A 23,070-nucleotide genomic window follows, 5' to 3' on the forward strand; every position below is an offset into this window, starting at 1 on the left:
ACAAACCTCTTTTTTTTTAGAAAAGGAGGAGAAAAAAATAAAAAGGAAATTAAAAAAAAAAAAGTGCCTTCTCTTCTTTCTACATAGTGAATGCACCACTGAAACATAGTGCACCCACCTGAAACAGCAAGCAACCTTTCCACCCACACCTTCTGCACTTCTTCCCTGCAGGACAGAGCACCTCATACAAAAATATCCACCATTCAAATGTAGCTGCATCAGTACCAGAGCTGTGGATGGATACATATAGGAGGGAGAGGCTGTGTGTATACATGTGCGAATGTAAATATATATATTTATAAGTGTGTAATGGGTGATTGGATCTGCATGTACAGACAGAGAGGAGAGAATATGGAAAACAGAATCCTGGCCTATTCACAGGTAATACATCCACTCCCCCCTGTACTATACACAAGCACCACACCTTCTGTACAAGCCTCCATGTTTCCACTCTCTCTTACTTTGCCTTTTAAAAGCTATGCTTTAAAAGAGGTACTAGAATGGATTATAGATAAAATATAAAAGATATATGCATTTCTAATTGGAGCTTACATGGATTGAACCTTAAGAATTTGATTTTATCTAACAAAAAATAAAATAAATAAAAAAAACAAACAAAAAAAAAACATTATGCAAGCAGAGAATAGGAACAGCCAAACATATCATACAACATAAAAGTAAAATTTGGCTACTAGAACAGATTGAAGCGACTGAAATACAAGGAATGGATCATGAATACTCTACACTAATAAAAGGATCACTGTGTAGGATGTTAAATCCGAAATTTGAGAAAAACTCTGTTCCTGCTGACACAGACAAACTATTTAACAGCGGATAGGATGCAATCTGCAGCTCACAGACAGCGGGTTTCTCTCGGAGAAATAATTCCTGGGAGGAGGCCAAGCTGCTCAGTGATGTGCCACCATACCAGTCACAACACGTCACGGTGAAACCGTTCCTTTTTTCCCCCATATATATTTTTTTTTTCTCTTTTTTTTTTTTAGACAGCAAAGTAAAGAAATGCCTTCAGCAGTTATGGCAAATGGTTGTGTACATGTATGCTTCAGTCCTGTGGTTGTGCAGCTTTGCTCCCCTGCAGGTATCTGAAAGCTGCCCCCTTGTGGTCAGGGGATCCTGCAGGTGCTTGATGATCTTCTAATCTGGTGGCAAACAGTCATGTAAGCGAAATCTGTCTCTGATGTGAGGTCGCACATCCTCATTCTGTAAGGGGAAAAAAAATAAGCATTAAATTTAGCTATTCACTAGAGATGAGCGAATTTACAGTAACTTCGATTCGTCACAAACTTCTCGACTCGGCAGTTGATGACTTATCCTGCATAAATGAGTTCAGCTTTCAGGTGCTCCCGTGGGCTGGAAAAGGTGGATACATTCCTAGGAGACTCTTTCCTAGGACTGTATCCACCTTTTCCAGCCCACCAGAGCACCTAAAAGTTGAACTAATTTATGCAGGATAAGTCATCAACTGCCGAGTCGAGAAGTTTGTGACGAATCGAAGTTACTGTAAATTCGCTCATCTCTACTATTCACATATAGTGGGGCAGAATAACTTTTACAGATATATCATAATCCTTTGGAACTTTGTGCCAAAAAACTGGCTCACATGACCACATTTATTTTCAATACTATCAATTTGTAGACTCTTGTAAGCCATGCCCCTTTAGCAAATGAGTAATATGTGACTGTGGGTCAAAATTGTGGCATAACATTTTGAAGTTAGCTATCTAATAGTTGGTCAAAACTTAAGCTAGACAGGCTGCCAAATCTGGCCTATCTTTAAATGGTATTAAATCTTGCACATTTGCACACAGTTTAAGAATTAGACAGTATTAGTTAACCTGGATCTAGGGCTGGGCGGTATGAGCAAAAACGTGTATCACAGTATTTTTTAAGTGATGGCGGTTTCACGGTATTTAACGGTATAAACCCCCCCCCCCCATGTGACCTGGGTGCCGCTTCTCTCCCAACACCCCCCCCCCTCACAAAAGCACCCGCGTGCGCTCCTCTGCTCATCCTCCTATGAATTGCGGGCCGCAGCGCTAGAGATCTGTACTACAAATAACGTTTCCCTGGCTGCAAAAAAAACTAAAAACCTTTAACCTGCCTACGTTCCCCCGTTGCTCTGCTACAGTCTTCACTGTCCTGCGCTGTGGTCCTCTTGCAGTTTCCTTGGGACCGGAAAGTCACAGAGCCGCCAGCCTATCATCGGCCAGGGCGGGACATCGCTGCGGCCGGTGATCAGCTGAGCATGCTGTCATGTAGGCTCATTACATGACAGTGGGCTCAGCCTATCAGCGGCCGAGGCGGGACATCGCTGCGGCCGGCGATAGGCTGACTGCTCTGTGACATTCCCATCCCCAGGACCGCAGCGGAGGGACCATGAGGAGGGACCACGTTGGAAGGTAAGTTAAAGTTTGTTTTGTTTATTTTTGCAGCGTTATTTGTAGTACAGATTTCTAGCGCCAGCGGCCCGCAACGCGGTGCGGTGTGGCATGTCAGGGGTGCGGTGCGACGGGTCGGGGCATTATCGGCAAGGTAATTACCGATACCGATAATGCCCAAAATCGTGATTATCGGCCGATAATATGTCGATCCCTAATATAGGAGTGTGCCAGAAGAGCAAACATCTATTCAAAAAAGCTCCCCCTTCTCTGCTTTTATATTATAAAGCCCTTACAAGAACAGGTAGCACTGTTGCAAGCAGGAACAATGGGGGAGATTTATCAAAACCTGTCCAGAGGAAAATTTGCTGAGTTGCCCATAGCAACCAGACTGCTTCTTTTATTTTTCACAGGCTTTTTCAAAAAGCAAAGAGGAGATCTGATTGGTTGCTATGGACAACTCAACTATCTCTGGACAGGTTTTAATTACTCTCCCCGTATGAGTAATGAGAGTTATCCCATATCCATTTTGTGAAATTGAAATATTAGTTCGAGTTGTTGCAGAAGCAAAATCCAACCTTTAAGTATCTGTTGCCAACAAAAACTTTTGATATAATGTAGATAATACCATTATATGTATATTTGTAATATACATTGACTAAAACAATGTGTATACTTTTAGGTGAAAAAAATGCTGTTCCTGCAGCTATTGTCTGTGTGTGTCTATGAGGAGTCCAAATACAGGAAGTGAGGGCAAGAGAAGTGGGGATCAGTGCAGGCTCCTGGCTTGTCAATCATCCTGCTGTGTGAGCCGGTGGCATGTCCTCAGTGCACAGAGCCCAGCTTGTCCTCAGTGTACAGGTCCCTGCTTATCCTCAGTGCATAGATCGCTGCTTCTCCACCCTCACTTCCTGCATTTGGACTCCTAATAGAGACACACAAACAATAGCTGTAGGGACAAAAATATACACATTTTGGTATCGGGGCCGATACTAGCTATTTGCATGGTATCGGGGACTTGTTTAATGTCCCCGATACCATGCCCGATACCTGCTGCCGCTCTGTTGCCCCGTTCGCATCAAGTCATCCTATGGAGGAGCATGTGACACGCGTCACTCCACCTCCTCCCCTGCGCCTAGCGTAACGCTACGCAAGAAGCAGAGTGACGTATATGTTACATGCTCCTCCATAGGACGACATGATGCGGACCAGAGGACAGGAGAACGGGACAGAGTAGGTGAGCTGCCTGCAAGGAGGGGGGCTTCTACTAATGTCTAAACGGTAATGGTATCGGGACATCCCTATTTGGAACCAATGTATATTACAAATATACATATAACGGTATTATCTACATTGTATAAAAAGTTTTTGTTTATGACAGGTACACTTTAAATACGATTAATGGACCAGCTTACCAGTTCTACAAGCTTCTCCAGGAACGGGACAAGCTTCAGCAGCTCCTTGTCATTTTTATCCATAAACCAACTCTCAATGGGAATCCCGTTAGAAAGCTGTAAAAAGCACACAGTCTCTATTAGGAAGGATATTCACCATAGTTAAAAGACTTGTCAACCTAACCTAAACATTCGTGTAATACTACTACAGTAACCCCCCGACATGCGATGGCCCAGACATATGATAAAATCGACATACGATGGTCTCTCAGAGGCCATCGCATGTCGATGTCAGCATCGACATACGATGCTTTTATATGTCGGGGCCATCGCATTAACTACTATCCGACAGCGCAAAATGCTTAAGCTGCTGTCGGATAGCAGTTTAAGTATCACGGGCAGGTTCGCTTACCTATTCCCGCTGCTCCGGGTCCACTTCGCGATCCTCCGGCGTCTTCTGCATCTTGTCCGGGGTACGGGCCTTGCTTTCTGGCGTAGTTATTACGTCACTACGCACGCCGCAGCAGCGTAATGACGTCACCAGAAAGCAAGGCCCGGACCCTGCAGAAGATGCGGAAGAAGCCGGAGGATCGCGAAGATGACACCGGAGCAGCGGGACAGCATCGGGAGCCCCTGGGACAGCATCGGGAGCGGTGAGGACCTGGTCCAGATCGGCGGGGACAGGAGAGTACAGCTTCCTATACTTAACATTGCAGGGATCCCTCAACATATGATGGATTCGACAAACAATGGGTCGTTTGGAACAAATTACCATCGTATGTTGAGGGACCACTGTATATTATAAATGAATGTCCTAAAAGTTCTAAGGAAAAAAAAAAAAAAAAAGGGGGGGAGGAGGAATTTTTTATGTATACTAAATTTGCCAGGCTTCAACTGTTGTAAATGTGGCACAATATTTGGCCATTATTCTAACTTTGACAAAACACTTTTTGGCTTTTTCTATATTCCATAGCACTAAACATATCCAAAGCTATCCAAATATACAAGTGGTCCTACACCACAGAGAGAACAGAAGATTGGTAAAGACATGTTCTTTTTCAGCTTACTTAGAATCATCTCTGGCTGGCTCAGTGGGATCACATGTCTGTGTACCCCCCCCCCCCCCCCAAATGGGGTTTTCAGTATGTGACCTGCTGTGGACAGCAACATAGTCCCGGTGATTCCGATTTTAGGAGAATTTTTGGAGAGTTCAGTGCTCAGCAATGTTTGGAAGCCCCATAGAGAATGGACAGTGCTGTTCATTCATGTGCATGGCCTTCTGACCTTCTATTCATTCAGGAGGAACCTGACGTTCATTCTCTGGATCAGTGGCTGTCCCAGTGGTCACTAATCACTTAGCTATTGCCTAGCCCAGTGTTTCCCAACCAGGATGGGAGGCTGTCCGGCCATGCTGGGAGTTGTAGTTTTGCAACAGCTGGAGGCACACTGGTTGGGGAACACTGGCCTGGCCTAGACTATCCTGTGGGTAGGCAATAACTTTTTATCTTGGAATAACTCCTTTAATGTAAACTATTAATACTAGTTTCTCACAAAATCTCAAAAATACACATAAGAAAAATAAAGTTACCTGGTATGCAAAGGCTTGTGGTGAGTTATCAATGATGATTGTTTTAGAAAGATCCCTCCCCAGGATGTTCAGGTCTTTAATGTAATTCCCTTGGACACACACACAATGCTCTCGAAATAGTCTGTGTCTGCAAAACAAGAAATGTAAAATAGTAAATATGGCCAGAGAAGAATCTATTTTTGAAGCTTCATGTGGCATTCCATAAGCGTGCCAACCTACCTGACCAGCCTCTTTTTGGGATCCAAAATATTTAGTAATTTGTCTGCATAGACTTTCTTTGATGCCGTAAAAAGAATTATCTGTGAAATTCAAGAATAAGACATTGTAACAAGAAAAAAAAAAAAAAAAAAAAAACATCGATTATATATCTATCTATCACAAGATCGACGTTTAAATGAGCACTGTCAGATACAAAAACTTTTGATATGTTGTAAAGCATGTACAACCAATAGGTTTTGCAATTTCTTTCATTAGAACATTTTCAGTATTTCATTCTGAAAAAGCCAGTCAAACAACTGCCCCCCTGCCTGCTTGGACACATACTAGTCCTGCTGTGTCCATGCGTCATCACCTATGTCATGGACACACTTCCTTGATTGATAGCTGTGAGTGCCGGGCTCACAGCTGGAGGAAAAATCCTCCCACTGTCAGCTTGTGTCCCGCTACTGTCAGTAAGGACAAGCTGGGAGTTGTAGTTTTGCTAATGCTAAGGGAGATGTGCGCAGACAGCATACGGAGGCAGGGGGTGAGGCCACGCCCCCTCCTTTTGAGAGGAATTCAGACTAGTGAGCTAAATTAAAAGTGTAATAAGAAAATAAAGGTGCAAGACACAAAAATTAGATGTTCATGGTCAGGATTAGGTACGGCATGATATTTAATAACAAAAACAAAAAAGTTTTTTTTGTTGATCTGACAGGTACACTTTAAAGGGGTATACCAGGAATCGAAACAAAACAAAAAAAAACCAGGCCTTTCAAAAGACCTCTCCCTGATTGTCTCCAGGTTGGGAGTGGTCCTGCAGCTCAGTTCCATTGAAGTGAATGGAGCCAAGTTGTAAAACCACACCCAAAGTGGAGATAAACAGGGCACGGTCTTTGAAAGACAAAAGGCCCGTTTCTTGATTCCTGGAATACCCCTTTAATCATTACTTACCCATCAGAGGCTTAAAAAGGGGTCTTCCAGTTAAAGCTTACTGATGGATAGGCCATCAATATCTGATAAGTTGGGGTCTGGCACCATGGCAATTAGCTGTTTGCTAAAGCCAAATCACCTGTAATTCAATGAATAAAGGCAAAGCAGGCAGTTCGCTGCCATGGCAGCTGCAACAGCACAGCCACTATAATGTGCCGAGCAGAGTAGTCCCAGTGTCCCCTTTTAAGGCTGTACACCTCAGGACTCCATCTATCAAAGATTGAGGTTTCACCTAGCCTCAGCATGCAGACTGAGTTACACCTGAATTCAAAGCCCATTAACCATGTGCCAATTTTGGGAAACACTGAAAACCTGGTCTGGCCAGGAAGGGAATGAGAGGTCCCACTATCAACATATCTGTCATTTCATAAAATTCCAGGCCCAAAACCAGACTTTACCAAAAAGGTTTCATAGTAGCTATGGTCTGCAAGGGATTTCCAACTATCCTAGATACCCTTGGACAGTGTTTTCCAACCAGGGTGCCTCCAGCTGTTGCAAAGCTACAACTCAAAGCATGCCCGGACAGCCTTCGGCTGTACGGGCATACTGGGAGTTTTAGTTTTGCAACAGCTGGAGGCACCCTGGTTAGAAAACACGTCCTAGGATCTGACCCAGCTTTTACTGAATGGGATATTCACTTCCTTAAACCTGATAGATATGAAAGGTACCTTGGGGAAAGAGTGATCCCAACCACTATTCCTGTCACGGTCAAAAACTAAATATGTAATTGGGAGGTGGAATGGGAAACCCACACACACCCAAAAAACACAAACAAAAAGCACTACTCCTTGCAGCAGTAAACAAGCTGAGCATCCCTTTAGGAGGATAACTTACCTCATAAATCTGAGACATGCGTTCTAAGAACTCACGAAAGAAAGGCCTTAACCGCACATAAACCTACAAAAAAATAAAATAAAAAAGTTGAACTGAAACGTTACTAATGGTTCCAGCATACAAGCCACCTTGGACATTCTACAGAGGAAAGAACATAAGCAATGTGACTATCCAACAGTTGCTTTAAAACAATTTTGAATACCATATTACTAAAGAATTGAAAATCCTGCATGCTAAACTTCAGTCAAAATCTATCTTTAAAAGGGGTATTCCAGGCAAAAACTTTTTTATATATCAATTGGCTCCAGAAAGTTAAACAGATTGTAAATTACTTCTCTTAAAAAATCTTAATCCTTTCAGTACTTATGAGCTTCTGAAGTTAAGGTTGTTCTTTTCACTCTAAGTGCTTTCTGATGACACATGTCTCGGGAAACACCCAGTTTAGAAGAGGTTTGCTATGGGGATTCGCTTCTAAACTCTGCGTTTCCCGAGACAGGTGTCAGAGAGGACTTCGACAGAAAATAACAACCTTAACTTCAGAAGCTCATAAGTACTGAAAGAATTAAGATTTTTTAATAGAAGTAATTTACAAATCTGTTTAACTTTCTGGATCCAGTTGATATATAAAACATTTTTTGCCTGGAATACCCCTTTAACCCTATCTTTAGTTTTTTCCTCACCTTTAAAAAATTTTTTTATAAAAATAATACTTTAAATTTTGCACCTAAAAATACATATGATGGCTTATTTTTGGTGCCACCAATTCTACTTTGTAATGACATCAGTCATTTTACCCAAAAATCTATGATGAAATGAAAAAAAAATGTTTGCAACAAAATAGGAGAAAAAAAAAACCCTTTTTGTAACTTTTGGGGGCTTCCGTTTCTACACAGTATATTTTTCGGTAAAAATTACACCTCTTTATTCTGTAGGTCCATAAAATTATACTCTATATAGGTTTGATTTTGTCTTACTTGTGGAAAAAAATCATAACTACATGCAGGAAAATGTATATGTTTAAACTGTCATGTTCTGACCCCTTTAACTTTTTTAATTTTCCGCATATGGGGCGGTACGAGGGCTCATTTTTTGTGATCTGAAGTTTTTAGTGGTACTATTTTTGTATTGATCAGACTTTGATCCCTTTTTATTCATTTTTCATGATATAAAAAGCAACTAAAAATATGCTTTTTTGGACTTTGGAATTTTTCTGCACGTACGCCATTGACCGTGCGTTGCAATTAACGATATATTTTTATAACTGACATTTCCGCACACGGCGATACCACATATGTTTTTATTGACCCTTTTTAAATGGGTAAAGGGGGGGTGATTCAAACTTATTAGGGAAGGTGTTGAATGATCTTTATTAACTTTTTTAACTTTGTTGCAGTGTTATAGCCCCCTCTAGTGGCTATAATACTTCACACATTGATCAATGGTATCTCATAGGAGAACATTGATCGATGATTCTGCCGCTTGACTGCTCATGCCTGGATCTCTGGCACTGAGCAGTCGGCTACGCAGGAGACAGGTAAGGACCCTCCTTGTGTCTGCCAGCTGTTTGGGATGCTGTGATTTTGCAGCGGCGGCCCCGAACAGCCCACTGAGCTAACCGGCAGTGGTTTACTATCACTTTAGACACTGCGTTCAACTTTGAATGCTGCATCTAAAGGGTTAATAGTGCGTGCCACCGCGTTCAGTGCCGTGCGCTATTAGCCACGTCGCCAGGCCCCGCGTTATAGAAAGGGAGCGGACTCTGGGTGTACAGGTACGCCCGAGTCCTTAAGTGGTTAAGCGTTCCTGTGACATGTCAAAAGTCCCAGATCATTAGATATAGGCAGGTAATGTGCATTATGGCCGGCATGCATCATTTTAGGTGTAAGTGAAGATTTTTCTACACCTTTTTTGTGTGCTGGTAATGTGTTGGAGCACCACATTTATTAAATGGTCGCAGAGCATTTGATAATTTTTTTTTCAGTTTACATTTTCAGAAATTTCACTCTTCACATACACCAAAAAGCTAAGCCAAGTCTGGGATGGTGTAGTTTTAGAGACTTTTCAGTGGCTTTGCGCCTTTTCACAAAAAGGCGCAGTTCATAAAAACCCTTCCATATCATGTGTATTGTCAAAATCAGTGGATTCCAACACAAAATCAGCAGAAATGTATAAACCAAAAGGCTCAAATAAACACTGCTTCGACTTTTTTGTGCCTTTTCTAGACAGAAAACAGAAAAGACAATGATAAATGTCGGCCTATAAGTCTATAGAGCCAGTCTCCTGCAATTAGTGGGACTGAGCAGCGTGCCAGGCAGTAAAGCACATTCCCCTCACTTCCCCTGGCTATATCTAATGTTTAGAAAGAGACCCCTGCCATCTGTGCAGCATGTCAAGTCTTTATTTTGACAGTAACCCTTTAACTACTGCTGCAGCTACTTCTACTGTAAGTTTCAGTCTCAGCAAACCCAAGTCACAAAGTGATCCCCACCTGGTAAATGACATCTTGGAACAGCACTGGAAATGTCAGGGCAGCATCTTCCAACTCATTGAGGCTGCAGTGAACCAAGGTCTCATCCTGCAGAGAAAAAAAATATAAGTTTATTCAATAATCAAGAGACGTGAAGAGATTAAAACCTGTGTATAGGAAAGGCTTACCAGTTGTCCATAACAAATCAGATCGCTTCTTTCATTTTCCAGAGGACCTTTTAAAAATGAAAGAAGCAATCTGATTGGTTGCTATTGGCAACTGGTCAACTATTCCTTTGCACAGGTTTTGATAAATCTTTCCCCGCAATAGTCACGTTATAGAAAGTCAATAAAGCTAAACCTTACCAAGTCCAGGACAAGAGAGAACTCTGGTGTACTTCTGGTCTTTAAGGGGAGAGCTGGCTTCCTGTTGAGTTGCTCTTCAGTCAGGGGCGGGACATGTTTAATAAAATAGTATCTACAGTACAGAGAACAAAACATTCGCTGATATATATTATTCCACTTTCCATATGGTCTGCAAGTATTTGCCAAGCCCATAAGCAATATTTTAGAACTATTTTTAATAGACGAAAACAGTGCAGCAAGACAATAACGCGTATACATTCTGTACATGGCCTCACCAATATCCCAAGTAACAAACAAAATATAATTTGGAATACTAAATGATGTCCACCCGAAGTCAAATGGATTCAAATTCACATTTCAATGGTCAGAAGAACTTTCAAACTTTTCAGCATAAGATGTGTTGTGTATACAGGAGGAGTACCATTAATACCTTAAGGACCAAGCCCATTTTGACCTTAACCCCTTAAGGACTCAGCCCATTTGGGCCTTAAGGACTATTTTTAAGTTTTAGTTTTTTTCCTCCTTGCCTTCTAAAAATCATAACTCTTACAGTGGGGAATCAAAAGTTTGGGCACCCCAGGTAAAAATGTGCATAAAGAAGCCAAGGAAAGATGGAAAATCTCCAAAAGGCATAAAAATACAGATTAGACATTCTTATAATATGTCAACAAAAGTTAGATTTTATTTCCATCATTTACACTTTCAAAATAATAGAAAACAAAAAAATGGCGTCTGCAAAAGTTTGGGCAGCCTGCAGAGTTAATATCTTGTACTGCCCCCTTTGGCATGTATCACAGCTTGTAAACGCTTTTTGTAGCCAGCCAAGAGTCTTTCAATTCTTGTTTGAGGTATCTTTGCCCATTCTTCCTTACAAAAGTCTTCCAGTTCTTTGAGATTTCTGGGCTGTCTGTCACGCACTGCTCTTTTAAGGTCTATCCATAGATTTTCAATTCTGTTGAGGTCAGGAGATTGTGAAGGCCATGGCAAAACCTTCAGTTTACGCCTCTTGATGTAATCCCCCGAGGTGTGTTTAGGATCATTATCCATTTGTAGAAGCCACCCTCTCTTTAACTTCAGCTTTTTCACAGATTGCATCAAGTTAGCATCCAAAATTTGCTGAAATTTTATTGAATCCATTTTCATTCTTCTCGTGAAATGTTCCTTGTGCCACTGGCAGTAATATGACCCCAAAGCATGATTGATCCACCCCCATGCTTAACAGTTGGACAAAGGTTCTTTTCATTAATTTCTGTTCCCCTTCTTCTCCAAACATACCTTTGCTCATTTTGGCCAAAAAGTACAATTTTAACCTCATCGGTCCACAGAACTTGTTTCCAAAATGCATCAGGCTTCTCTACATGTTCATTTGCAAAGTTCAAACACTGATTTTTGTGGTGAGGACGTAGAAGAGGTTTTCTTCTGATGACTCTTCCATGAAGACCATAATTGTACAAGTATCTCTTTATGATGGCATAGTGTACCACAACTCCAGTGTCTGCCAGATCTTTCTTGTGGGATTTTGCAGTCAAACGTGGGTTTTGAATTGTTTTTTCTCACAATCCTGAAAGCTGGTCTTTCTGATATTTTTCTTGGTCTTCCAGATCTTGCTTTAATTTCCACTGTTCCTGATGACTGCCATTTCTTAATTACATCCCGAACAGAGGCTATTGACATCTGAAAACGTTTTGCCATCTTCTTATAACCTTCTCCAGCTTTGTGAGCATCAACTATTTTCAGTTTCAGATTTCTAGACAACTGCTTAGAAGAACCCATGGTGCTGATTGTTGGGGCAAAGTCTGGGCATTTAAAACCTTTGAGATTGACAACATCTGGTCTTCCCAGATGATGATTGAGAACAATCCATGACACTGGCACGTCTCAGCTTTGCAAAGGGGGCAGTGCATGCTATAAATTCTGCAGGGTGCCCAAACTTTTGCAGATGCCATTTTTTAGTTTTTTCTGTTATTTTGAAAGTGTAAATGATGGAAATCAAATCTAACTTTTGTTGACATATTATAAGAATGTCTAATCTGTAATTTGATGCCTTTTGGATAATTTTCCATCTTTCCTTGGCTTCTTTATGCACATTAATACAAATTTTTACCTGGGGTGCCCAAACTTTTGATCTCCACTGTAATCACTTATATAGTATACAGATCTGTGTATAGGTGCTATATGGGCACTGTATGGGGAATACTAGTCTGTGTATAGTGGTTTTTATTCAGTACAGTATGGTGGTATTATCCAGTCACTGTAGGGTGGTATATATTTCCTCCTTTAATAACGGTATTATTGATCATGGAAAATTATCTTACCTACATTAACATGTTTTTATACACACTTTTTTTATATATAATTTTATTTTGTGTGTAGGGGTGGGGCATGGTAGAGGTGTGGCCAAGGGCAGAGTCTTCCAGGGGGCCCTTGCTTTATTTGGAACGGGGGCCCTGAGTGTTGTCAGTCCGCCCCTGTCATACAGATTAGTAAATCTGGGCCAAAGCATTTACAAAAAGTGTTCTATAACAGTCATGTACTGCTGGGGAGCAGTGATAAAAAGTGAACAGAAACTCACGGGTCAAACACCTCCCAGTCTTCTTCATAAGCAGCTTCAGCATGTGCAGAGGAGTAACCGCTGTCTGGGGACACTGGGGCTACGGAAACAAAAAAAATAAAAAAAATGTATATAAGGAATATACAAGCTAAGCCGCACTTATAGCTCAAAGTAAGCGAGTTATATAAAAGGTAGATGGAAAAAAAATGAAGGCTACACTATAGAAGTTTATGTGCAAAGCTAGAAAATAGACCTGTATGTCCACATCAGAAGATCACAGGCTTAATAAGATAAAGCAATTATTTTACTTCAAAATATTAACCTAAAAATAAAAAGGCCCCTAACCTGTTAATGTTGGGATGTCCCGCTCAGGGGCATCCTCACCTGCTTCTAGCCAGCTATTGGCTGCTGAACGGACAGGTGTCCCCTGACCAGGGTAGGATGTTCCGTTGGTGGATGTGGTGGTGCTGGTGCTGATTTCATCCACCTGCTCCATTTCCAATTGTTTCACTATCTCTTCAGCTTCCACTGCTTGTCCTGGAGAGTCTGATCCAGACGTGCCTGACATACAAATGGTTTTATTTTAGCATTGAGATAACTAGGGTCAGATACAGTAGCTTTGTATAGGAGTACACTGCAATACTAGGTGAAGGAGTAAAAAAAAAAAAAAAAAAAAAAAATACGAAGCCAAAACCAAAAACACGCAGTTTACTAAAAACTCACCATTTTTATTTGCTGGTGAGAAAAAGTTGAAGACAGGAGAAAAAATGGTCCCCAGCAGTGTGGTCCTGGGTGGGCTGGTTGCAATAGATCCATCATCCAGCTTTCCATTTTGTTTTAGGTGTTGAGGGGTCACCTCGTAACTTGCTGCTTCTACAATAGGAGAATAAAATGTTACTGTAGGAAAAGACTGAGTTATGAAACGTTGACAAATTGGAGGTTAGATTGCCATTAAACACACAAGGCGACTGGTATTAAAAATAGGACCATCTGATTTAGAATGAAAAGGGGAAAAGCAGCGTATGGACACTTATTTTCAGGCAAATTAGAAGACATTTTTTATATTCTATACTAGCTGAGTATCTGGCGTTGCCCGGTTTTTCCTTGCTAATTCTTATTGGGGAGGAAAATCAACAGAGGAGGAAGCTTTTGACTTCATATCCCGTCGCCATATCCCAACCCCATATCCCGTCCTGTAATATGTGTACAAGGTATTGAAATGTCTCCAGCCGTACAGAAGTTGTGAGAACATATATTTCCCATTGATTTGCATGGGATGTTAAACAAAAACCCCGACCCTCACAAATGGGGGTAGTTAAGGGTTAAATTAACTATCCTATATTTTAAGTGGACATATAAGTAACATGTGACCAAGTATCGAAATATCTCCAGTCGTTTGGATGTTATGCAGTAACATATTTCCCATAGACTTGTATGAGACTTTAAACAAAAACCCCGCCCCTGGCAAACGGGGGGTGAGTAAGGGTTAAATCACCTATCCTATGTTTGTTGTTGACATATAAGTAACATGTGTGCCAAGTTTCATGTTAATATCTTCAGCCATTTGGAAGTTTTTGTGGAACATACACACACTGAGTATATATATATGTATAGATTACACACACACACACACACACACACACACACACACACAAATATAGCAGCTGTGAATAGCTGATAGATTTGAGTCTATGGATTACCCATTTTTCTAAATGAATTGAATATTGTGTTAAATTCAAATTTTAATTACTGGTATAACAACATATCCAGGCTCAAAAGGAGGCAATATAGAGACCACCCTCTGCTGACCCACCTATCGCGAGATGCCACTGCTGTGCTCTCCTCTTCCGCCGCCTGTGGACTGACTCACTCGTCGTGCCTCCATTTTATGTGGAGCTGCAGCCTGCCCTGGAGGACCTCACCCTCGTGAGGCCACTGTTACTGCCGCATTCATATTGTCATAGGCGTACGTGCAGAGCATTGCACACTAGTGACTGTAGTCCCGCCATGTGTAGAGCAGTGTGTATGTACTACATTGTTATACACTGCTCAGCAGTAAGAAATATAAATATCAGGCTGAGATCCCTCATATCTGCAGATAGTATCACACATGAAGCTATGTTTAATGGGAAGTTGATTTAAAGGGATCTTGTACCAAATAGTGCTTATACTATGGCTAGTAGTAGATAGTAATTATATGCAAATTTATATGGCTGCCGTGAAAAAAAAAACAAAAAAAAAACAAAAAAAAGATGGTTTTCATTTTTTTATCTTTTTTTTTTTGGGGGGGGCTAGAATACAGAAAAACAAAAGATTGGCTAGGACTGGCCTGCACATTTATAAATTTCTCAGGTGTCAAAAATTTTCTAAATCCTGGATCCAGCGCAGCAGAAATAATGACAGCTCATGGACTTGTTCTGGAAGGATATCACTGCATCTGCTGTGGAGCACCTCATGGCCAAATATTCAGAAGATACAGACTCACTGGACCTCACAGTAGAAGGTGCCTCAAGAACACCATTTTTCTGGCTTTAGGTTCTGATGGTTCTGACAGGGTTGCAGTTACTGGCCACGTTTGTTCAAGGAGTCTCAACCATGTATGAAGAAAAGAAAAAGAACCCCCAAGAATTGCGCTATCCCGAATGAATGGCATACATGGCTTTCTTGATAGGCAAACCGTACTTTGTTGTAAAAAGCAGTTTACAAGTACATCCAAGGAAAGATGCGTTTCGGGTAATATCCTACTCAATTGCAGATAAAGGGTAGGATATTACCCAATACTGGGCCATCCATGCGTCTCCTCCAGGATGTTTGCTAGTAGAAAATTGTTACACTGCTCCATATGTCTGCAGTGAAGACAAATCTTCTGCTCTTATTAGCACTAATGGTATCCTTCCCATTCTGAAAAGCCTCCTCGTAATTCCTGCAGTCCTGCTGCCACTGCATTGACTATATAGACAATGGACTAATGTGGCACTGGATTCTGCATGGCTAACCAACAGGCACAAGGATTTTTCATGGGATATATAATGCTATTTCTATCTAAACTTACTAATATATAAAATATGAGTAGGTTTGACAGAGCTTTTTACCTGCATAATGCTTATGCATCACATAGTGCTTCCAGGCCTGTAAGCGAGGCTTTGGATACTTTGTAGATGTTTACCTTGTTTGAAGTTTGTTTTTTTGTTTGTTTTGTTACTTATTAACTTTATGATGTTTTTAACTTATTTTATTTGCCTAATGTACATAGTTATTAAAGTTAAACACCCCAAAAACCCCAGTGTGCCATTTTGCTTTTTTATGCAATTGAATGAATAATCGACCAACTAATCGATTTTCTAAAACAATTGTTAGCTGCAGCCCTAAGTACATGATAAAGAGATGTGAACACGGCCCAAGAATACACTGAAGGAGTAAAAGAATGGTTACTTACATTTACTGGTGAAGCACTTGCTGAGCTATGGCAGTTTATATTTGCTCCTATTGCGCGGCGCAATGGAGGAAGGAGCCAGATCAATCGGCTCCCCAGCCTCATTAATATTTACTGCCCAGCCCCCCCTTGTGGTGAATATGCAAATGGATGAGAACACAGGCGTCACTACCTTCCAGGTGTAAAGCACAGATTTAGCAAAACCTGTCCAGAGGTAAAGTTGCCGAGTTGCCCATAGCAACCACATCACTTTCATTTTTGACAAGGCCTCTGAAAATTGAAAGAAGCCATCTGATTGGCTGCTATAGGCAACTCAGCAACATTCCCTCTGGACAGGTTTAAATAAATCTCTCCCAAATTTATTTCTTTAATTTTGCTTACTCTATTAGAACAGATGTCTCCCTACTAAATAACTGGCCCCCATGCTTGAAGGTAATTTCATTGGAGTGTGACATTTTATTTTTTTAACATAGACACAGTTAATATTAACTACTGTCCACTGCATGGGCAACTGCAAAGCCCTGCAACCCACAGCCAGTTTTTCCCAAAAAGTCTATTTCAAAAAGGCACAAAAAAAAAAAAAAAAAAAAATTGCGCAAGATTACAAAATTTTAGCCTTTTACAGTAAAAAAAATAAAAATATGACTGAACGGCTTGATAGTTCCCCCTGTTTGATCATTGCATTCCTGGTTTTGGCTAAAAATAAGTGTGCATTTCATATGTGTCTTGCTTTTACCTCCATTAACTTGACTTTTCCGCCGGACACGTGCAATGGGCTTGCTTGGTTTGTCACCGGTACGCGGAGTTGAGGTGATGAGGTTGTTATCGAGGTCACGCTCCACTCTGCTCCTCTTTGCAGGGTTCTCTCGATCCTCCTAGTAAAAGAAATAAGAGATTATGTAATGGCCTTATCAGTGTAACAATAAATCTGAGGGGTGGGATGGGTCCGCCGCCCACCATAAATATCTGTGACTTCATCCTGCAGCACTAGGCATGCACTTTCCTACTACGATATGTACATTTTAAAACTACTGTTTGACAGACTGTTGAAAAAGCATGTGTCGCTATGTTGCCCTAAGTAAGGTCTGCATACCTAATTTGTACAAATGTAAAAAAGAGACAAAGGGATGCGCTCCTTAGTGTGAGATCTTCGGGTTAGCGGGTCAAATGCAACAACGAGAATTGCGCTTACCAGATAAGGTTGCACTCCTGTCCAAGTACAACCATGGATATGAGCGTATAGATAAAATGAGGAAGGTCTCTGCAGCTGCTCCGCACCAAACAATCACAATAAAACCAGATGTCTTCCAAATGCCAGCAGAGTAATGGAAGCGCCAAGACCAGGATAAAAGTAAGGATTCTATATTCCCACAATGCAACACGTTTCGCGGAAGTTCCGCTTCATCAGGCATCATGCCTGATGAAGCGGCACTTCCACGAAACGCGTTGCATTGTGGGAATATAGAATCCTTACTTTTATCCTGGTCTCAGCGCTTCCATTACTCTGCTGGTATTTGGAAGACCTCTGGTTTTATTGCATAACTAATTTGACAGGCTCCCTTTAAGCTACATAATATAAACCATCATTGTTATGCTACAGATTTATAAATGCCCCTTCAGAAAGGTTGTTATAGAACAAGATACATAAAACGCTGAGTCCCAAGCAGCTCAGACTCACCTTTGCTGTGCTGCCTTTGATGAAATTTTTTATGGTGGACAGCAGGCCAGTGTCTGGCTTAGACAACTTTTCTGCAATCGGAGAGCTCTCTTCCTCCTCCTCTTCCTCCGAGTGCTTCCTCTTGGTACGTGCAGTGCGTCCGGCAGGACCGTGACTGCTGCGCGGAGACCCCTTCCGCGTCCTTAGCCTCATCTTTACGAGTGCCACATAAAAGCTGCAATATAAAATACGAAAGATATTAGTTGGGAAAAAAAAATACAGAACACAACTATTATTTAGCAAAACTATATACAAGATTATTAGGCTATAAATGTACATGCACTTTATATTCCAGCCAGGGCGCCATCTGTAAGAGTAAGTACACACAGCACAGATGTGACAACATTTTCCTCTGGATATGTGGCAAAAAACTAAAATTGCAGCAGGTTACAATGTCAGGCGTGTGGGCGAGATTTAAAGATACCTCAAATCACATGGTGAGAACATTTTCAACATGGAAACGGACCTGCAGTGCAGATTTACTTGGGAAGATTTAGCAAAACCTTGTCTGTTAAAGATTTATGCATCGTAGTTATTGATCACATGTTATTCTAGTATGTGGGGCCTACAGATCTGCTGGTGTATTGGGTGGATCCCCATCACATTTAGGGTAAGGGTGGGTATTTTTCATGTGGGAGGGTCTCTTTTTACAGTTATTTCAGTAAAGATATTTTGCATTCCTTCATTCTGTGTAGTTTCAGTCTTCAGTAGGTTTTATAGGTATGTGGGTTTATAGTTGGATAATTCAGGGAATTGACAGAAAGGTGGGAACTTCATTTAAAAATCGGAGTGAATATCAGGTGATGGGTGGGATTATATACTGAGGGTGTGTGGACTTTTTACATATAGGTGTACTAGGCATAACCCCCCCCCCAAAACTACACATTCACACCCATCACCCAACAGTCACTCCTATTATTAAAATTAAGTTCATGCCCATGTGACAATTCCCTGATACCATACACCCATCTTGGTAGGGCTAGGCTCACATCTGTGTCAGAACTCTGAATGCAATAAAGAAATTGAAATAGCGGGAGATGAGCAGAGAAAAATAATAATCTAGCAGTAATATATTGTTCTCCATTTAATGATTGTAAAATCACCCCTCCTATCCCAGCTATTGGTCATATCGACGTGACGACCAATAGCAGATCGGGGGCGGGGGGGATGTTAACTTTCGGTTTACCCATTCTGCCCACCCACAATAGGCGGGACAGAACTGCGAAACCGAAGGGGACCGGCAACGAAGTCCACTCACCCTGCAGGTGAGGCTGCGGGCTACGATGTTGTGCGGCCGGCTCCCTGGATCCTACGGAAGCCGGTGAGTTGCCTAGCAACATCTGGAGGGCTGCAGTTTGAGACCACTATACAGTGGTCTCAACTGTAGCCCTCCAGATGTTGCAAAACTACAACTCCCAGCATGCCCAGACAGCGATTTGCTGTGTGGGCATGCTGGGATTTGCAGTTTTGCAACAGCTGGAGGGCTACTGTTTGGAGATCACTGTGCAGTGATCCAACTGTGGCCCTCTAGATCTTGCAAAACTACAACTCCTAGCATGTCCAGACAGCTATTTGTTGTGTGGGCATGCTGGGATTTGTAGTTTTGCAACATCCGGAGGGCCACAGTTTGGAGATCACTGTGCAGTGGTCTCAAACTGTAGCCCTCCAGATGATGCAAAACTGCAAAGCCCAGCATGCCCAAACAGCTGTCTCGGCACGCTGGGAGTTGTAGTTGCGTACCTCCAGCTGTTGCCTAACCATCTCCCAGCCTGCCCTTCGGTGATCAGTACATCCTGGGAGTTGTAGTTTTGCAACAGCTGAAGGCACACTGGTTGGAAAATACTGAGTTAGGTAACAGAACCAGTGTGCCTCCAGCTGTTGCAAAAGTACAACTCCCAGCATGCACGGTCTGTCATTACATGCTGGGAGTTGTAGTTTTGAAACAGCTGGAGGTTTGCCCACCTCATGTGAATGTACATGGTACATTCACACGGGCAGGTTTACAGTAAATTTCCTGCTTCAAGAATGAGCTGGGCAAATTTTTCGCCACAGCGCAAACTCCTAGCGGTAAACTCACTAAACTGCCGCCAGTGCGAATGTACCCTAAAAACACTACACTAACACATAATAAAAGGGTAAAACACTACATATACACCCCCTTACACTGTCCCCACCCCCCCCAATAAAAGTGAAAAACGTATTGTACGGCAGTGTTTCCAAAACGGAGCCTCCAGCTGTTGCAAAACAACAACTCCCAGCATTTCCGGACAGCCACTGACTGTCCAGGCACGCTGGGAGTTTATCAACAGCGGGAGACACCCCGTTTGGGAATCAGTGGTGTAGAATACCCCTATGTCCACCCTTATGCAATCCCTAATGTAGTCCTCAAATGCGCATGGCGCTCTCACTTTGGAGCCCTGTCGTATGCCACATATGGGGTAATTTCGTACTCAGGAGAAATTGCACTACAAATTTTGGGGGGGCTTTTTCTCCTTTTACCCCTTATGAAAAGGAAAAGTTGGGGTCTACACCAGCCTGTTAGTGTACATTTTTTTTTTTTTTTTTTAAGAACACTAACATGCTGGTGTAGAGCTTTACTTTTTATTTTCACAAGAGGTAAAAAGGAAAAAATAAAAATAAAAAGACCCCCAAAATTTGCAACACAATTTCTCCTGAGTAAGGAAATACCCCATATGTGAACGTAAAATGCTCTGCGGGCGCACAACAAGGCTCAGGAGTGAGAGCGCACTATGTACATTTGAGGCCTAAATTGGTGATTTGCACAGGGGTGGCTGATTTTACAGCAGTTCTGACAAACGCAAAAAAATACCCACATGTGACCCCATTTTAGAAACTAGACCCCCCCACGGAACGTAACAAGGGGTATAGTGAGCCTTAACACACCACAGGTGTTTGACGAATTTTCACTAAAGTAGGATGGGAAAATAAAATAAAAAACTAAAATGCTGGAGTTACCCTAAATTTTTCATTTTCACAAGCAAAAATAGGAAAAAAGCCTGAGTATATAATAGGGGTGTGAATCGCCAAGAATTTGGCGATTCGATTCGAATCGCGATACCAGTGTGGCGATTCGATATATCCCGATATATCGCGATACCGTCTAGGTGACGATACATCGCGATATATCCCGATATATCGCCCACCTGGGAGCATTCATAGATCCCAATAGACGCCGCTGTCAGCGGCGATCTAGTACTCCGGTGCACACTTTTCTCATGTTATCCCGTCCGGGCTGCAAAATAAAATAAAACGCACTTTATCTTACCTGCCAACGAGCCCGCGGAGCTCCGGTACAGTCCGGTACAGGTGTTCGGTCCCGGGCTGTATTCTTCTTACTTCCTGTTAGTCCGGCACGTCACATGGAGCTTCAGCCTATCACCAGCGGAGGCGGGACATCGCTGCGGCTGGTGATAGGCTGAAGCTCCATGTGACGTGCCGGACTAACAGGAAGAAGAATACAGCCCAGGGACCCAACACCTGTACCGGAGCTCCGCGGGCTCGTTGGCAGGTAAGATACGGGCGTCCGCAGATAAAAATTTCACATCCCTAAAAGAATCGATTCAAAAATATTTTGAATCGATTCTGTATCGGCAAATGAAAAATCGCGATTATCGCGAGAATCGATTTTTTCTTACATCCCTAGTATATAAATAGCCCATATGTGGATGTAAAGTGCTCTGCTGGCGAACTACAATGCTCAGAAGAGAGTGAGCGCATTGGGATTTTGAAGAGAAAATTTGTCCAGAATTGAAGGCCACGTGTGTTTACAAAGCCCCCGTAGAGCCAGAACAATGGACCCCTCCCACATGTGACCCCATTTTGGAAACTACACCCCTCACGTAATATAAAAATTTTTTGCTCATTTACACATCCGACTTTAACGAAAAGTCATCAAACACCTGTGGGTCGTTAAGGCTCACTGAACCCCTTGTTACGTGCCTTGAGGGGTGTAGTTTCCAAAATGGTATGCCATGTGGGGGGGGGGGGGGTTCTGCTGTTCTGGCACCATAGGGGCTTCCTAAATGTGACATGCCCCCCCCCCCCCCCCCAAAAAAAAATCATTTAAAAAAAACTCACTCTCCAAAATCCCATTGTCGCTCCTTCCCTTCTGAGCCCTCTACTGCGCCCGCAGAACACTTGACATACACATATGAGGTATTTCCTTACTCGAGAGAAACTGGGTTACACATTATGAGAGGCTTTTTCTCCTTTTACCTCTTGTAAAAATTCAAAAACTGGGTCTACAAGAACATGCAAGTGTGAAAAATTAAGATTTAGAATTTTCTCCTTTATTTTGCTGCTATTCCTGTGAAACACCTAAAGGGTTAACACTTACTGAATGTAATTTTGACTACTTTTAGGGGTGCAGTTTTTATAATGGGGTAACTTGTGGGGTATTTCTAATAGGAAGGACCTTCAAATCCACTTAAAACCTGAACTGGTCCCTGGAAAATTACGATTTTGAAATTTTTTTGAAAAATTGGAAAATTGCTGCTGAACTTTGAAGCCCTCTGATGTCTTCCAAAAGTAAAAACATGTCAACTTTATGATGCCAACATAAAGTAGACATATTGTATATGTGAATCAATGTATAATTTATTTGGAATGTCCATTTTCCTTATAAGCAGAGAGCTTCAAAGTTAGAAAAATGCAAAATTCAATTTTTTCATCAAATTTTGGAATTTTTCACCAAGAAATGATACAAGTATTGACAACATTTTACCACTAACATAAAGTAGAATATGTCACGAAAAAACACTCGGAATCAGAATGAAAGGTAAAAGCATCCCAGAGTTATTAATGCTTGAAGTGAAAGTGGTCAGATGTGCAAAAAACGCTCTGGTCCTACAGTAAAAATTGGCCTGGTCCTTAAGGGCTTAACATATTATGATAGTTCGGACATTTACGCACGCGGCGATACCAAATATGTTTATATAACAAAAAAATAAAAATAAAAAACAACACGCTTTTTGGGGGTAAAATGTGAAAAACTGACAATTTTCGTTTTTACTGGGGGAGGGGATTTTTAACTTTTTTTTACATTTTTACAGACCAGAGCAGGAGACGCCGGGAGACAGCCGGAGCCAGGTGAGGGGACCTCCATCCCCCA

The 23,070-nt window shown here is 41.8% G+C and overlaps 1 protein-coding gene across 1 annotated transcript in view; it reads right to left on the reverse strand.

The window, feature by feature from the left end:
- Window positions 1–541: 541 nt before the first annotated feature.
- Window positions 542–23,070, reverse strand: part of CTDSPL2 (CTD small phosphatase like 2) — a 29,191-nt gene continuing 6,662 nt past the window's right edge. The window contains exons 2-13 of the mRNA XM_056571572.1: window positions 17,901–18,114; window positions 16,959–17,097; window positions 13,513–13,662; window positions 13,135–13,350; window positions 12,811–12,889; window positions 10,239–10,350; window positions 9,895–9,981; window positions 7,407–7,469; window positions 5,601–5,680; window positions 5,382–5,508; window positions 3,815–3,910; window positions 542–1,221 (exon numbers count right to left, since the gene is read on the reverse strand). Coding sequence (XP_056427547.1) covers window positions 1,156–1,221; window positions 3,815–3,910; window positions 5,382–5,508; window positions 5,601–5,680; window positions 7,407–7,469; window positions 9,895–9,981; window positions 10,239–10,350; window positions 12,811–12,889; window positions 13,135–13,350; window positions 13,513–13,662; window positions 16,959–17,097; window positions 17,901–18,092 — 1,407 coding nt within the window. The 5' untranslated portion in view covers window positions 18,093–18,114 and the 3' untranslated portion in view covers window positions 542–1,155. The remainder of the gene's footprint in view (window positions 1,222–3,814; window positions 3,911–5,381; window positions 5,509–5,600; window positions 5,681–7,406; window positions 7,470–9,894; window positions 9,982–10,238; window positions 10,351–12,810; window positions 12,890–13,134; window positions 13,351–13,512; window positions 13,663–16,958; window positions 17,098–17,900; window positions 18,115–23,070) is intronic.

The sequence above is a fragment of the Hyla sarda genome, chromosome 4, assembly GCF_029499605.1.
Source record: "Hyla sarda isolate aHylSar1 chromosome 4, aHylSar1.hap1, whole genome shotgun sequence".
Taxonomy (NCBI): Eukaryota; Metazoa; Chordata; class Amphibia; order Anura; family Hylidae; genus Hyla; species Hyla sarda.